General features: G+C 45.2%; 1 protein-coding gene across 1 annotated transcript; it reads left to right on the top strand.

The window, feature by feature from the left end:
• The first annotated feature begins 11,391 nt into the window (after window positions 1–11,391).
• Window positions 11,392–13,886, top strand: LOC103646542 (uncharacterized). Its single transcript, XM_008671266.3, has 2 exons — window positions 11,392–12,101; window positions 12,645–13,886. Exons 1-2 carry the CDS (start codon window positions 11,468–11,470, stop codon window positions 13,340–13,342), a joined length of 1,332 nt encoding a protein of 443 aa, XP_008669488.1. The 5' UTR covers window positions 11,392–11,467; the 3' UTR covers window positions 13,343–13,886.
• The last annotated feature ends 492 nt before the right edge of the window (window positions 13,887–14,378 follow it).

Below are 14,378 nucleotides of genomic sequence, written 5' to 3'. Positions count from 1 at the left end.
GAGCCCCTCCACCTTTCAAGAACCAACCCGCAGTCCACACTGAGGGTTAGCCTGAGTCTAGGGCGAAATTGCGAGTTAGCCCCTGGGTTTCTCTGCTATTGGCTCATAGTCCAGACAACAGAGAAAACCAGATAATTAATATTAGAAATTGAATTTTAATACAAAAATAATTCTACAAACTTGTATAAATCATATTAAATTCATTCTAACTCCAAATTGAGTCATTCCAGTTGCAATAATTTTGTATTAATATTGTCTATTAACTAGTAATAGTGTTTAGCCATGAAACTTGAATTAAAATTGTTCATTTGGATTAATCTATTTTAAGCACTAAATAATTTCGGAAATTCATAACTTAATAATCGTAGCTCCGAATTTAGTGGTTCTTGTTTCTACGATCTCGTTACGCAGTGTAGAATATTATTACGTAGTTTATTCTTATGTTTGATATGATGTTAATTTTGCGTATACATGTTTGTCTGTATTGCTACGTTTAGCAGTGAGGACACGTGTCATCTAAAGAGCAAGTTGGTACCTGGAATTTTAAGTCCCAGGCAAGTTGTTCCCTTGATCACTTCTTTTTACCCAATAATGTTCTAATTAATCATAATGATCTGCATAGATTAATTTTGATGGGACCTAATAGGTTACCCTAGTTTGACTATTTCTATACCTTGATTCCACTGAAATTTTTGGGTTGTACCTGCTATTGCTTTATGTGGTTTTGGGTATAGAGATACACACTATTCATGATTATATATTTATTATCAGTTGTTATTTATTGTTCATGTTAAGATCATTATGTTAATTGGAACATAGAGAACCACCCGGGAAAACAGTGCTCCCACAAGGGTAGTATGGGATGCCCTTGGCTGATTAACTAGGAAAGCTAGTGGATGACTTCCTTACCCGAAAGGGGCAAGGGCAATAGGGGAGTGGTCAGTGTAGGGAGGTCCTTGGGTTGATTTTGCTACGATGGCGGTCAGGCGAGGGATTCCTGCACTGGAGCTTCCTATAAACTGTAGCAGGTTTTCTGAAGCTAGTGGAACTTTGTAAAGGCCTCATAGTGTTACCTGCCTCGCCTCCTCGGTAGAGGTGTATGAGATTGGTCGTCTCTTGGCAGATGGGTAACATGACTTGTGGGTAAAGATGTGCAACTTCTGCTGAGTGTAAAACTAGTATACTAGCCGTGCTCACGGTCATGAGCAGCCCGGGCACTCACATGATTAATTTATGGAACTAAATTCAATTTGTCATATGTATTGCATCGCAGGTGATGTTGTTACTTTTGTTCTACTACTTAATTGGGTTGGTATTTACTTATATCTAGTAACTGCTAATAAAATTTTGACCAACTTTAAAAGCAATGTTCAGCTCTAACAATCCTCTTTGGTAAGCCTTACACTTCATGAGCTCCCGCCTTTGGCGAGTTCATGCACATTATTCCCCACAACTTGTTGAGCTATGAACGTATGTGAGCTCACTCTTGCTGTCTCACACCCCCCCACAGGTCAAGAACAGTTACCGCAGGATGTGGCGCATGGAGGATGCTGTGATGTGTTCGTGAGAGGTCTAGGTCGTCGTCTCCAGTCAACTTTGGGTTGATGGACCGCTGTCTCCTTATAATGTAATTATTTATTTATTTTGTACAGAACTCCTGTTGTGTAGTAAAGATGTGACATTCAATCATGTGTCATGATTCATCATATGTGTGAGACTTGGTCTCAGCACACCTGGCGATTATTTCACGCCCGGGTTTTGGACCCCTAAAATCCGGGTGTGACAGAAACGTCCTCGTGTGATAGAAATCCGGGTTTTGTGTACATGTGATTTAATGTCAGTTGTATATTTATGAGAATTTTGGATTATTTTGTAGGATTCCGGCTCTCATCAAGTGACTCCTCCCCCTAACGCTGACTTTGCGGACAGATGTCTCAATTCTAGTGGTGGAGCTACGAACAACAATCTGATGTCCTGATCGAGAGCGATGGAGCTAATGTTTGAACTTGTGAACTAAAAATGTGAACTATGGATGTGAACTTATGTGAATTTGTGAACTTATGTATTTGGACTTATGTGAATTTGTGAACTTATGTATTTGGACTTGTGTGAATTTGTGATATGTACATATATCCATGTGTTTGAAATCTGTATTGTATGTGATATTCTGTGTTGCATGTGATATTATGTGTGTCTAATTTTTCATTTCTGTATTTTTTATTTTTTCTTGGAAAAGGATTAAGAACGTGGGTACCGTCGAACTTAATGTGCAGCCCTCGCCGACCCACGCAGGACCCATAAGTTCGACGGCCACGTGGCCCCGTCGAACTTAAATGTAAGAACGTGGGTGTCGTCGAACTTATGGGAAAAAATTCGATGGCCCCCGTCGAACTTAAAAACCCACGTTCTTAATGTTAAGTTTGACGGTACCCACGTTCTTAATGTTAAGTTCGACGGTATCCACGTTCTTAATGTTAAGTTCGTCGGGGCCGTCGAACTTACTTCTCTAAGTTCGTCCAAAAATCGCCGTCGGCTATATTCGTCGGTAAACCCACATTCTTATGGTAAGTTCGTCGGCTTATTACATTAAGTTCGACGGTTTTTCACTCATGTTCTTTAACCAGTTTCCTCTAGTGACTGTGCGAGTCAGTGTCGGACGAATACGGGGAGGAGGCGCCTGCTCCTATGCCCTTTACCGAGAATGGGGTGGTGAGTAGGTGGAGGCATGAGAGGAGAGAGAAAAGAAGCAGGATGGTGAACGAGATGGTGGCAACTGAGACGAGGATCATCATTATCGTACGGAGGTATAGATGGCCATATGGGCTGTGTCTGGCAAGCCAGCCCGAGGCACGACCCATTTAATAGTGCCTGGGCCAACCCGGCACGAGCATCGTGCGGTGCTTGGGCCGTAGCCTCATCCGTAGTGCTGGCCTGACACGATTATTTTTTTATTTTACAAAAAAATCATATATACATATGTACAATTTATATTCAATATTATAAACACCTGAGCATGATATTCTACTAGTTAGTTCTATCAGGTTGTGGGTTCAAACCCCACCTCCTGCACCGCTTTTTAACATTTTACGCTGATTTAACCAAATGGCCCGACGAGTGTGGTTTGGGACGTGGAGGTTGGCTGCGTAGAGGGGACCGGCAGATAATTTTAAATAGATGTGAGAGATTATTTGTAAAAAAATGACGTGAACCGACCGTTATAACTGTGCTTTAAGTATAGTATAGACATTATTAGTTCTCTAGCACATAAGACATAGAAAACTCTTGAAGAGTAAAAAAATACGATTTTTATATAATTCTCCAAATGCTAATGGCATACTACCCGCAAGGTGATTTTTGTCAGGCCGAGAGGACGAACACTACAGTAAACGGAAGAATTTCCGATGGCTAAAGCCGTCGGACATAAGCTTTCGACCGTCGGAGATAGGTTATGTCCGACGGCATTAACCTATCTCCGACGGTTTTAAGCCGTCGAGGATAAGGCGTCGGAAATAGAGTTATGTCCGACGGCAGCCGTCGGATATAAGCTATCTCCGACGGCCCCATCGGACCGTCGGAGGTAAGGCGTGGCAACCGTTTTACCCGTCACCTGTGGGCCCACTGCTGTTATGTCCGACGGTTTGAAGCCGTCGGACATAACATATACCTTATGTCCGACGGCTTACGCTAGGCCGTCAGACATAACATATTTCAGAAATTGCACAAAATTCTGAAATTTAAAAAATCTGACATTTGCAAATACAAAACAGATTTCATACACATATACACATTCACAATCACAAATATACTCACATAAGTATACACATTCACAAATATAGTCACATAAGTATTCACATTCACAAATTTAACATAACGACATAGTTCCAAATGGTTGCAACAAGTGTTTACATCAACATAGTTGTCCAAAATCCAAAATGAACATTGTTCGACGGATAGTCTTTCACATGAAAGGTTGCAACAAGTGTTTTACATCATTATCACTCATATCCATCGCCACCTCCTTCGGCTGGACTATGCGTGTTGAAAAGGTTGTTCACCCACGAATGTGTTGTGTCGTCTTGACCAGACCCATCTCCAGGTGCGGCAACTGAAGCGGGTGGTGTCTGAAATCCCTATAACACAAGCACATGAAATAGTAACCACTCAGTTGTTCATTTAAACACATAAGACATCTATGAACATGTCACACACGCATATGTGTACATACCATAGGGAATTGTGATGGAGGCGGAGGCGGAGGTGGAGGCGCCAACATTGGCATTGGCAGTGCAAAGTCCGGAGGCGGCATCCCATATGTCGGCATCGGGACGCCCGCTTGTTGGGCTAGTTGCTACAAATTATATACAAGTCATTGTTGAGCAAATAAGATACACATCATGTGTTTTGCAAAATAAGCTACAAAATGTTACTTCAACTTACCGAGAGAAGAGCTTGATTTTGGGCCTGGAGGCTTGCATAATACTCATCCCTCTTCTTTTGATACTCGGCTTGTTGTCTCTGGTATTCAGATTGTTGCCTCTGGTACTCCAATTGTTCCCTCAAGACTGATTGATGGTACTGTGCCTGTTGACGCAACACTGCAAGCTCTATCTCATGGGCGGATGATTGTGAACGGGACGACTGTGAAGACGACGATGTGGATTGTCGTCCACGGCGTCTCAGCTCTCTAGAATCAATCGTAGAATCAAAAATACCCAACCTACAAGAGTGAACCATGCACTTAGTATAGTAACTCATGGCTCAGTTGAATCCCAAGCATATGATGACAATTTCGAAAACCAAATCAAATAATCTCACCGTCCATGGGCTTGTCCTCCTGCGCTAGCATATGCTGCCTGAGGGTCGATTGGCTGGCTCCTCCAATCGTACTCCTCCCCATGGCGTTGAACCATCTCCTGCCCATACAAAGCCTGGAGGCAAACAATATCAAATATAAGTGCATAACCCCTATGCCCTTGCAAACAATATCAAACACATAATAGAGTATCAAAAACTCACTAGATGGTCGGTGGCCGTCTGAGTGCATAACACATCAGGATTCTGAGGATCAGAACCCCTATGCCCTTGCATATACACCTCCACATCCGTGGGCGTACGGCCAGATTTGACTTCCTGTACATGAAAGTTATAATGACACATTTCTATGTGATTCAAAGTTACGACAAACTGTGACTTGCCATTCGCTTAGCCAAGCGCACATGACCATCACCGCCGTAGTTGTGGAACGACTCAGTCCCACGGTTTCCCCTGTTCCTTTCGGAAATGGCACGAAACTCAGGGGAAGCCCACCATCTGCACAATGCCCGATAACCGTCTGATCGGGTGGCCATCCACGGCACCGACACCTACATGAAATTTTTTAAATAAAGCAAGCAAATACATGGCTTCGTGCGATATGAGAGGCAACAACGTGTTTACCTCTAGGTATTGCTCCTCCGTCAAGTAAATTGATGACCACTCGGCCTTGGTATTTGGCATTGGTCGATCATCAGCATTTGCTCTGTACCATGCCTTTATAGCCTGAATTCGTGCATAGTACATTGCATCTGCAACGACATCGTTCGCGTTATACTCAAACACGTAACGAGCGTTCATATCATATGATCCATCGTCCGGCAACTTGTACCGTTTCTGCAAAAAAATAGTGTTATCATAAAAGCAAACAATATGGAATAACTAAAATAATATAAACAATTCATACCCATAATGCATCCCAAACTAGTGCCTGTGTGTTGCCAAACGTTCTACAGACACCATAGCGATAATGCTCCCAAGTGGTGGCGGGGACAGACTCGCTAGTAGGCAAAGTCACAAGACCAGGCCAGTGCAGACGAACAAGATTACCAAGGACCATGTTCACCTGCCTGTAGTATCCTGTGCCTGTGAACGAGTCGTCGATCCAAGTCCTGCAAACAGAAAACAATGTAGAAATTAAAACATTACTTTCAATAACATTTAAGCAAAGATATGTCACTCACTTTCCACTAGGCTTTATCAAAACCCGAGATTCGGGTGGAAGCTCTGGAGGTGGTCCAACAAAATGCAGCTTCCTCGTTCTCCTAACTCGAGAAGTTCCAGACCCAGCTGCGGAATCTCCACCAGCCCCAGAATCCCCACCAGCGTCGTCTCCAGCATCATCTCCCACATTATCTCCACCATCATCTTCAACATCATCTCTTGCATGATCCTCTACCACTGGTTCCTCAATTTCAGCATCCTATGAAACAAATAACTTACATCATACAATATTAAGTAACTCAAATAATGTAATTTAACAACTAACTTACATCTTGTGGAGGCAAATGTTCTGCCAGCGCTCTCCGTCTGCTCATGGTAGAACCTGTGCCCTGAAAAACTGAATCCTCACCCCTCGAGCTGCTCCTCGAGCTACTCCTCGTCCCAAGCAAACTACGAGCAAAAGACTTCATTTTCTTTGACATCCTATTTTAACAAAAACAAGTTAGTACATAAATCGACAATAAAATAATAAAATATGCAATAAAATCATAAAATATGCAATAAAATCATGATCCATACTCGTCAATCGTAATCGTAATCAAAATCAGGATCTAGTTGCTTTCGTCGATTTAATGGACGCCAAGTAGCTTTCTTCTTTCTCGTCACTCGTTTTCTTTTTGGAGGAACCTCTACATCATTTTGATCGCCTAATAAAGATTCTTCCAACATTTCAGTTTGTACATTAAACGTGCTTGTAAGTTCTTCGTCTTGGAAAATCTCAGCAGCCCCTACTTCCTGCTCGATTTGACTTTCAACATAACCAGCATCACCAGGAGCATATAGTCGTTCACGAGGATTAACTTTGTACACTACCCTCCAATCAACCAAACCGTTTTTCTTAGATGGATATGTCATATAATACACCTGCTCGCATTGGTGGGCAAGGATTATAGTGTCGTGGCCTTTTAATCTATCGTTGTGTTTGACTTCCACCATGCCATATTGATTTTCTCGCGTTGTATTTGGAGAAAACCAATCACAATCGAAGAACACCACTTTGAGTTGTTTATCTCCAAAAAACTTGTACTCGATTATATCATTAATGACTCCATAATAATTAGTCACCTTCCCTTCATCATCGACAGCTCTAGTTACAACTTCGGAGTTTGTTGTGGCTGCTAGAGGATGATCATCTTCGAACCTTGTGGAACAGAATCTAAAACCATTGACATCATACCGACCATAACGTCTGCCAGTTACTGCTCCTAGGGATAATTGTCGAAGGTCCGGGTGTATATTGTCATTTTTATCTACATAATCTCGAAACCAACACAAGAAATTAAGTCCCCCATCTTTTCCCTCTCGACGAATCTGGTCACGTTCACAGCCAGAGATGCAATTTTGAGAATCAAATTCCCTGTTAGTACAAGGAAACAAACCTTTTAGTATCACAACAAAAATTCTAGCGGCAATGACTAAAATAAAGTTTACACTTACAGGAGAAACTGACTCATCTCTTCCATGTTGTTATACATGTAGAGTAAAGCAGTCTTCCATTCGTCGTTGGTGAAACAGTATGTTGTGCTGGGTCCTACAGTTTTGCCCCTCCATTGAAAAATTTCAATATCACTAATAGGGGGCTCGTCGACATGATACCGCAACGTATGGGCATTGACATTGTGTTCCTCTGCAAAGTACAGGCCCGTGAACGATGCTATCTCTTTGTATTTGAATTCTTCAGCGATGCACCCTTCAACTCGTCTCTTATTACCAACCATTGCACGTAGCTTCTTTAGTGTCCTTTCGATGTGATACATCCATCTATATTGCACAGGACCTCCTACCTCAGCTTCGTATGGTAGGTGAACAAGTAGATGTTGCATCGGATTGAAGAAACCTGGTGGAAATATTTTTTCAAGTTTGCATACCAAAATCGGTATTTGTTGCTCAAGCTTCTCCATCATCTCTTTCTTTATTTCTTTGGCACAAAGATGTCTATAAAAGTAGCTTAGCTCCGCTAATGCTTTCCAGACATCATTTTTTACAAAACCACGAAACATAACAGGAATGAATCTTTCCATTATTATGTGGTAGTCATGACTCTTCAACCCAGAAAATTTGCCCGTCTTCAAATTCACAGACCTTCTAAAGCCCGCGGCGTAACCATCTGGGAACTTTAAGTTTTTCAACCATTTCATCAATTGTTTCTTCCTTTTAGGTTTAATACTGAAAGGAGCACGTGGCTTCTTCTGATTCTCTCCTATCTCCATAGTTGGTCTTCTACAGATTAAGGCCAAGTCTTTCCTTGCCTTAGGGTTGTCTTTTGTTTTGTCAGTGATATTCATGCAAGTGCTGATAATGCTTTCACCCATATTTCGTTCCTGGTGCATGACATCAATGTTATGCATTAGAATCAAGGCTTTCATATAAGGGAGATCCCATAGACCACATTTGTGAGTCCAATTATGCTCGGTTCCATAACCTTCAAAACGATTTCCATGTTCGTTTAGTTTCAAATCATTAAGTCTCGCGAGAATCTCTGGACCACTTAGACGCTTGGGTGGTCCCCTCGTCCCAATCGTGTCCTTTTTAAAAGCGTTCCTATCGAACCTGAACGAGTGATCCTCTGGCAAAAAACATCTATGGCAATCGAAGTAACATATCTTTCCACCAAACTTTAGTCGAAAGCATAAAGTGTCTTCAACGCATATCGGACATGTCAAAATCCCATGACAACTACATCCAGCAAAGATACCATAAGCCATAAAATCATGAATAGACCATAAAAACGCGGCTCTCAGGTTGAACTTCTGTTTCTTGTAACAATCGTACGCCTCGACTCCTTCCCACAAAATTTTCAATTCTTCAATCAGGGGTCTCATCATCACATCGATCTTTATTCCAGGATGATCCGGACCAGGTATTACAAGACACAAGAAAATAAATTCATATTTCATGCAAAGAGCTGGTGGAAGGTAGTATGGAACAGCAAAGACGGGCCAACATGAGTAGGACGTTGCAGTTAGATTGAATGGCGAGAAACCATCTGTTGCCAAACCGAAGCGGACATTCCGCACTTCATCAGCAAAGCTGGAATCAAAAGCATCTAGTGCCTTCCATGCATCTGTATCAGCTGGGTGCACCATGACATTTGGATTCTCACGTACCCCTTCTTTGTGCCACCTCATGTGTCTGGCTGTATTCTTGGAGATGAAAAAACGTTTCAACCGAGGTATGAGAGGCATGTAACGAAGCTGCTTACGTGCAATCTTCGTAGTCACGGTCAAACCATCGTCGTTTTCAACCTCAACGAATCTACGCTCACCACATACAGTACACTTCTTCTCACTCGTGGTCTCCTTCTAGAAAAGCATACAATTATTTTCACATACATCGATTTTTTCGTAGTCCATACCGAGCCCAGATAACTTTTTAGACTGATACATGTCCTTTGGCATCTTGTGATTCTCCGGAAGTACATCACTGATCAAGTTCAAAAGCTCCTTGTAACAGTTGTTTGAGAATGCAAACTTAGACTTAATAGCCATAAGTCGAGTCACAAATACAAGGACGGTCACTTTTGTGTGCACATGCAACGGCTCTTCGGCAGCTTTAAGGAGCTCGAAGAACTTCTGAACCTCAGGTTTAGCTGGATCCTCAAACTCGGTGGGTTGACCGGGGTTCTCCGAATCGATGGTTAGAAGCTCATGGCGTACATCGTCAAGCATCTCTTCCATCCTATCGTAGTCCTCCTCTTCATGTGACTGAACTTCTGATACAATACGAGGAGGTGGGTCCTCACCGTGGTGCACCCACACCTCATAGCCTGGCATATAACCGTTCTTGCAAATATGTATCGACATAGTCCTCCTGTCAAGGAAATTAATGTTCCGACACTTGCTACAAGGGCACCTAACATCGGTTCCAGTCTCTGACCGAGCAAAAGCATGGTCGAGAAAAGCATCAGTCTTGGCAACCCACTCACTTGATAGAGCACCTCTTTTCTTCCAACCTTCATACATCCATCGACGATTCTCCTCCATACTAGATACGAGACGTTAACTTAATTAGATAAGTAATGCACGGACCATCTGTTTTTACGAAGAAATCACGCCCCTACATCTGTAGGAAAGGATAGGTCCTAAACCCACCCAGGAGTGACCGACGAGCCCGTGTTTATGACAAGACATGTGGTCGTGCGAAATTTTGGCAGCATAACCCCGCTGTTCTCCAATCGCACGCCTAAAAATGGTGCAATTGGAGAACAGAGGGGTTATGTTGCCGAAACTAAGCAGGAGCACATGCTTTTGTCATAAACACAGACTCTGTCGGTCACCCCGAGGCTGTCCAATAAAGGGACAATTCTGGCCCAACATACCTCACATGTGTCGCTTGTAAGGTGTGTTGGGCCGAAACGGGTGACGCCTAGGTTTCGTTTGTTCACACTACGATACACTATGATTAACTAGAATCATCGTGCATTATTAAATAATAAAACTAATAAACCACAATACAATATTACATACGAAATAACATTGTTATGGATGACAAATCATATAAAATGACCTTATTTCCGAGGGCATAATAATTACCCTCGGAAATTAAAAATTTAAATTATCTAAAGCACCACTAAATGAACTAAAACAAGCTAATTTAATTACATAATCAAATTTTGGCCGTCGGACATAACAAACTAAACAATCAAATACATTCATACATACAATTCTAATCAAATACATTCATACATACAATTCTTATCAAATACATTAATACATACAATTCTAAAAAACAATGTTAAGGATACTCACTTAGCGGTAGTTGTGGTTATGCCGTTGGCGAGGAGCAGCAGCGCGGGAGACACCGGACAGCGGGCGTGGGGAGCCGGACGGCGGCGGGCGCACGGTGCGACCGGGGCCTCGGCGAGCGCGCAGGCACGACGGCTGCCTCGGTGAGCGCGCTGGCGCGGCGGCGACGAAGCGGGCACGGCGGCGAGGCGACGGCGCGGAGAGAGAGAGAGAGCACCGAGCGCGCGAGAGAGAAATGAAAATCGAAACGGCCCTAGCGCCGTTACCTTGAAATCAGTAATCTCCGACGGCTACGCTGCCAGCCGTCGGACATAACCTTATCTCCGACGGCCTCGTACACAGCCGTCGGAGATAAGCAGTATTTCCGAGAGCCCGTTGTGGCCGTCGGACATAACCTTATCTCCGACGGCCTCGTAGGCGGCCGTCAGAGATAAGGTGGCCGTCGGATGTTTGTTAGTTTACTGTAGTGGAAGGCGCCGCTATCTTGTCTTTTCCGAATTCCGACATGCATGCTGCTAATAAAGCAATATTAGTATTATTATTAGAGATGTCCCAAGTTTTAAGATAACCTTTTTTACCCTTTCGGAACTAAGTTTACAGTACAAAAGGTTTCATCTTCCTTTCTCTCTCTTACTAGCCAACACAGTAAATAAACAATAAATAATAAAGATAAAAGAGAAGGCATTATGCGCATCTCTCTCCGCGTACTTATCAGTAGCGAGCTCGGCACGTCATTGTGCACTGCTGCACCGAGCCTAGCGCGAGCCTCCGTCCGAAAGTCCAAATCTTCAGCTCTCTCCTTGACGCATGCCCGGATCGATCGGTCCAGCTCTACCCACCGGAGGAGGAGGCAGATCAACGGGCAGCTGACTAAGGTGGATCCACGGAGGAGGCATGGCAAGAGGCCCCTACCCGCCGACGAGGAGGAGGAAGAGGAGGAGGAGCTGCCCCCGCCGCCGGCAAAGTACGAGCAGCTGGATCAGGAGGAGAAGCATCACGTTGTCGTCTCGCAGCTGCAAGCAGGAGCTACCTTTAGCGGTGGCCGAGGGTCTTCGTCGTCTTCCGTGGCCGGCCCTTCGCCGGAGGCGTACGCGCAGTACTACTACTCGGCGCGCGCCGACCACGACGCCTCCGCCGTGGCCTCCGCGCTAGCCCATGTCATCCGCGCCTCGCCCGACCAACTCCCGCCGCAGCAGGCCGCCTGCTTGTACGGCGCCGCCGGCGCGCCGGTCCTGCGGCAGGGAGAGGGAGACCATCCGCAACCGCAAGCGGCTGCGCACCACCATCCCGGTGGCCACGTCGCCGCCGAGGAGGAGCAAGGTACGCGCGCGCACGTAGCCATCCATCCTCTCTCATCGATCGATGCGAGCATAGCAAAGCTAGCATTACTCCTTGTCCTGTGTGCGCGCTCGATTGCGAAAGCAAGGCACGCACACACGGGCGCTTCCGCTCGCTCGATTGCGCGGCTAGCTGTTTGGAAGCTTCGCACCGTCCAAATCAGTGACACGTCGTCCATCATCGATGCAGCCTGTCAATTACCAGCAGCTAGCTAAGTATACTTACTCCTTGACTAGCAGTAATAGTCCGTGGGTTAATGAACACTCGAGAAAGCACACCAGCATGAACTGGGCAGGAGATCAAGCACCGCTAATTAACTATGCTGATTGACGAATTATCTTGCCAAGGAGTATTTTATGCGTACAAAGATTACGTTATCTGTGACGCAACGTGCTCTCACGACGATTTGATAAAACCTGTGTCCAGGCCAAGTAGGTGGTAGATAGTTAATTACTCTATTGAGCACGGCCATGTGTTTTGTAGTAGCGAATAAACTAAGCATGTTTTGCGCCGCGGGAGGTGCAGGTCTGAGGCGGCACTACCGAGGGGTGAGGCAGCGGCCGTGGGGCAAGTGGGCGGCGGAGATCCGGGACCCCAAGAAGGCGGCGCGGGTGTGGCTCGGCACCTTCGACACGGCGGAGGACGCCGCCATCGCCTACGACGAGGCGGCGCTGCGGTTCAAGGGCACCAAGGCCAAGCTCAACTTCCCGGAGCGCGTGCAGGGCCGAACCGACCTCGGCTTCGTCGTCACCCGCGGCATCCCGGACCACCACCGGCACCCGCGGGCGGCGGCGGTGAACCTGGCAGCAATGCCGCAGGCGCAGGCGCAGCCGCACTTGCAGCACGGCCGCCCGACCGTCATGCCGTACCCGTACCCGTACCCTGACCTCATGCAGTACGCGCAGCTGCTGCAGGGCGGCCGGGGCGGCGGCGACCACGCGGCGGCGGTCCAGCAGCAGCTCATGATGATGGGCGGGCGGGGCGGCAACCTGCCCTTCTCGTTCTCGCCGCCGTCGTCCTGGAGTGCGCCGCCGCAGATACTGGACTTCTCGGCGCGGCAGCTCATCACCCAGCCCGGCCCGCCGTCGTCTCCGGCCGCCCCCGGCGGCGCGGCGCCGTCCACGCCGTCGTCCACGACCACGGCGTCGTCGCCCAGCGCCAGCGCCAGCGGCAGTGCATGGCCGTACGGTGGGGAGCACCACAGGAATAAAAAGGACGCGTGATCGTCCAGCTGGCCGGCCGATCGAGGATATGGATATGCATGCATGCAACTTGCAGTGCGAGGGGATCAGATCAAGAAGTAGCTGTGCGGAGGAATGGAATATGCATGCACGCATGCAATATGGGCGGGGTAAGTGGCAGCGACGATTTTTGGTCCAAGCATAACCATTTCTTGGCCCTTTAGTTTCCACGTCGATTTCTTCTTCTTTTTTTTTCTCACGAGATGATCTTCTTTTGTTCATTTCTTGGAGGATCTTGATCACTTTGGTTAATTAGAGAGCTAGCTCGCTATAGCTGCTTGCTTAGGTGCTTTTACTACTACCTTCCTTTTGTATAATGGCCTGCTCTAGGTGCTCATATCTTTAATTTGTTCAAGTGTCAACTGAGATTAACTACCTGTGTGCAAACTAATCCAAAGCAAAGAAGAGTGGAACCTTATGTATATGGGGCATGTTCTCCCTCTCTCTCTCTCTCTCTCTCCAAATGATTGATTTATTCCTTTGTCCCTACATATTGGTCGGAAAAAGATTATTATTGCAAGCTCTCTATGTTCTCTGTCATATATGTATTGGAGCGTACAAAAGAACCACATCTCAATAGATAATGAAACAGTACTAGACGACTTAGCTAGGAACATTGCTTTGGGACACGATATATATACCAATCAAAATTGTCTGGTTTATTTAAGGGGGAAAAAGGGGAATATTCCCAATTAGTAGTTACTTGTTATTAAAGATTTTGACTTTTTTCACATCGAAATCATTCTTTTTTGTTCGGTTGTTTTAGCATTGCGCTTTTGTTCTCTGTCTGTTTTCAGTCCCTATATATACCTCTATATTCCCTTGTCTCTGAAGGATGTTCCCTATGTCCTTTTCAAGCCTTGTTACATGTATCATAGTGTGTTGTTACGTACGTAATGGAGTACGTGGCATCTTCCAAACTCCGATCAGAAACGTAGCTCTAGTATGATATTTAACTAATAGTATCTCAGATATTATTATTTTTTTAAAAAAGGTGTAATTGTGATTTGATGGCATG

This window comes from Zea mays, chromosome 2, assembly GCF_902167145.1.
Source record: "Zea mays cultivar B73 chromosome 2, Zm-B73-REFERENCE-NAM-5.0, whole genome shotgun sequence".
NCBI classification, from domain to species: domain Eukaryota; kingdom Viridiplantae; phylum Streptophyta; class Magnoliopsida; order Poales; family Poaceae; genus Zea; species Zea mays.
This window is presented reverse-complemented; position numbering and strand designations above follow the sequence as displayed.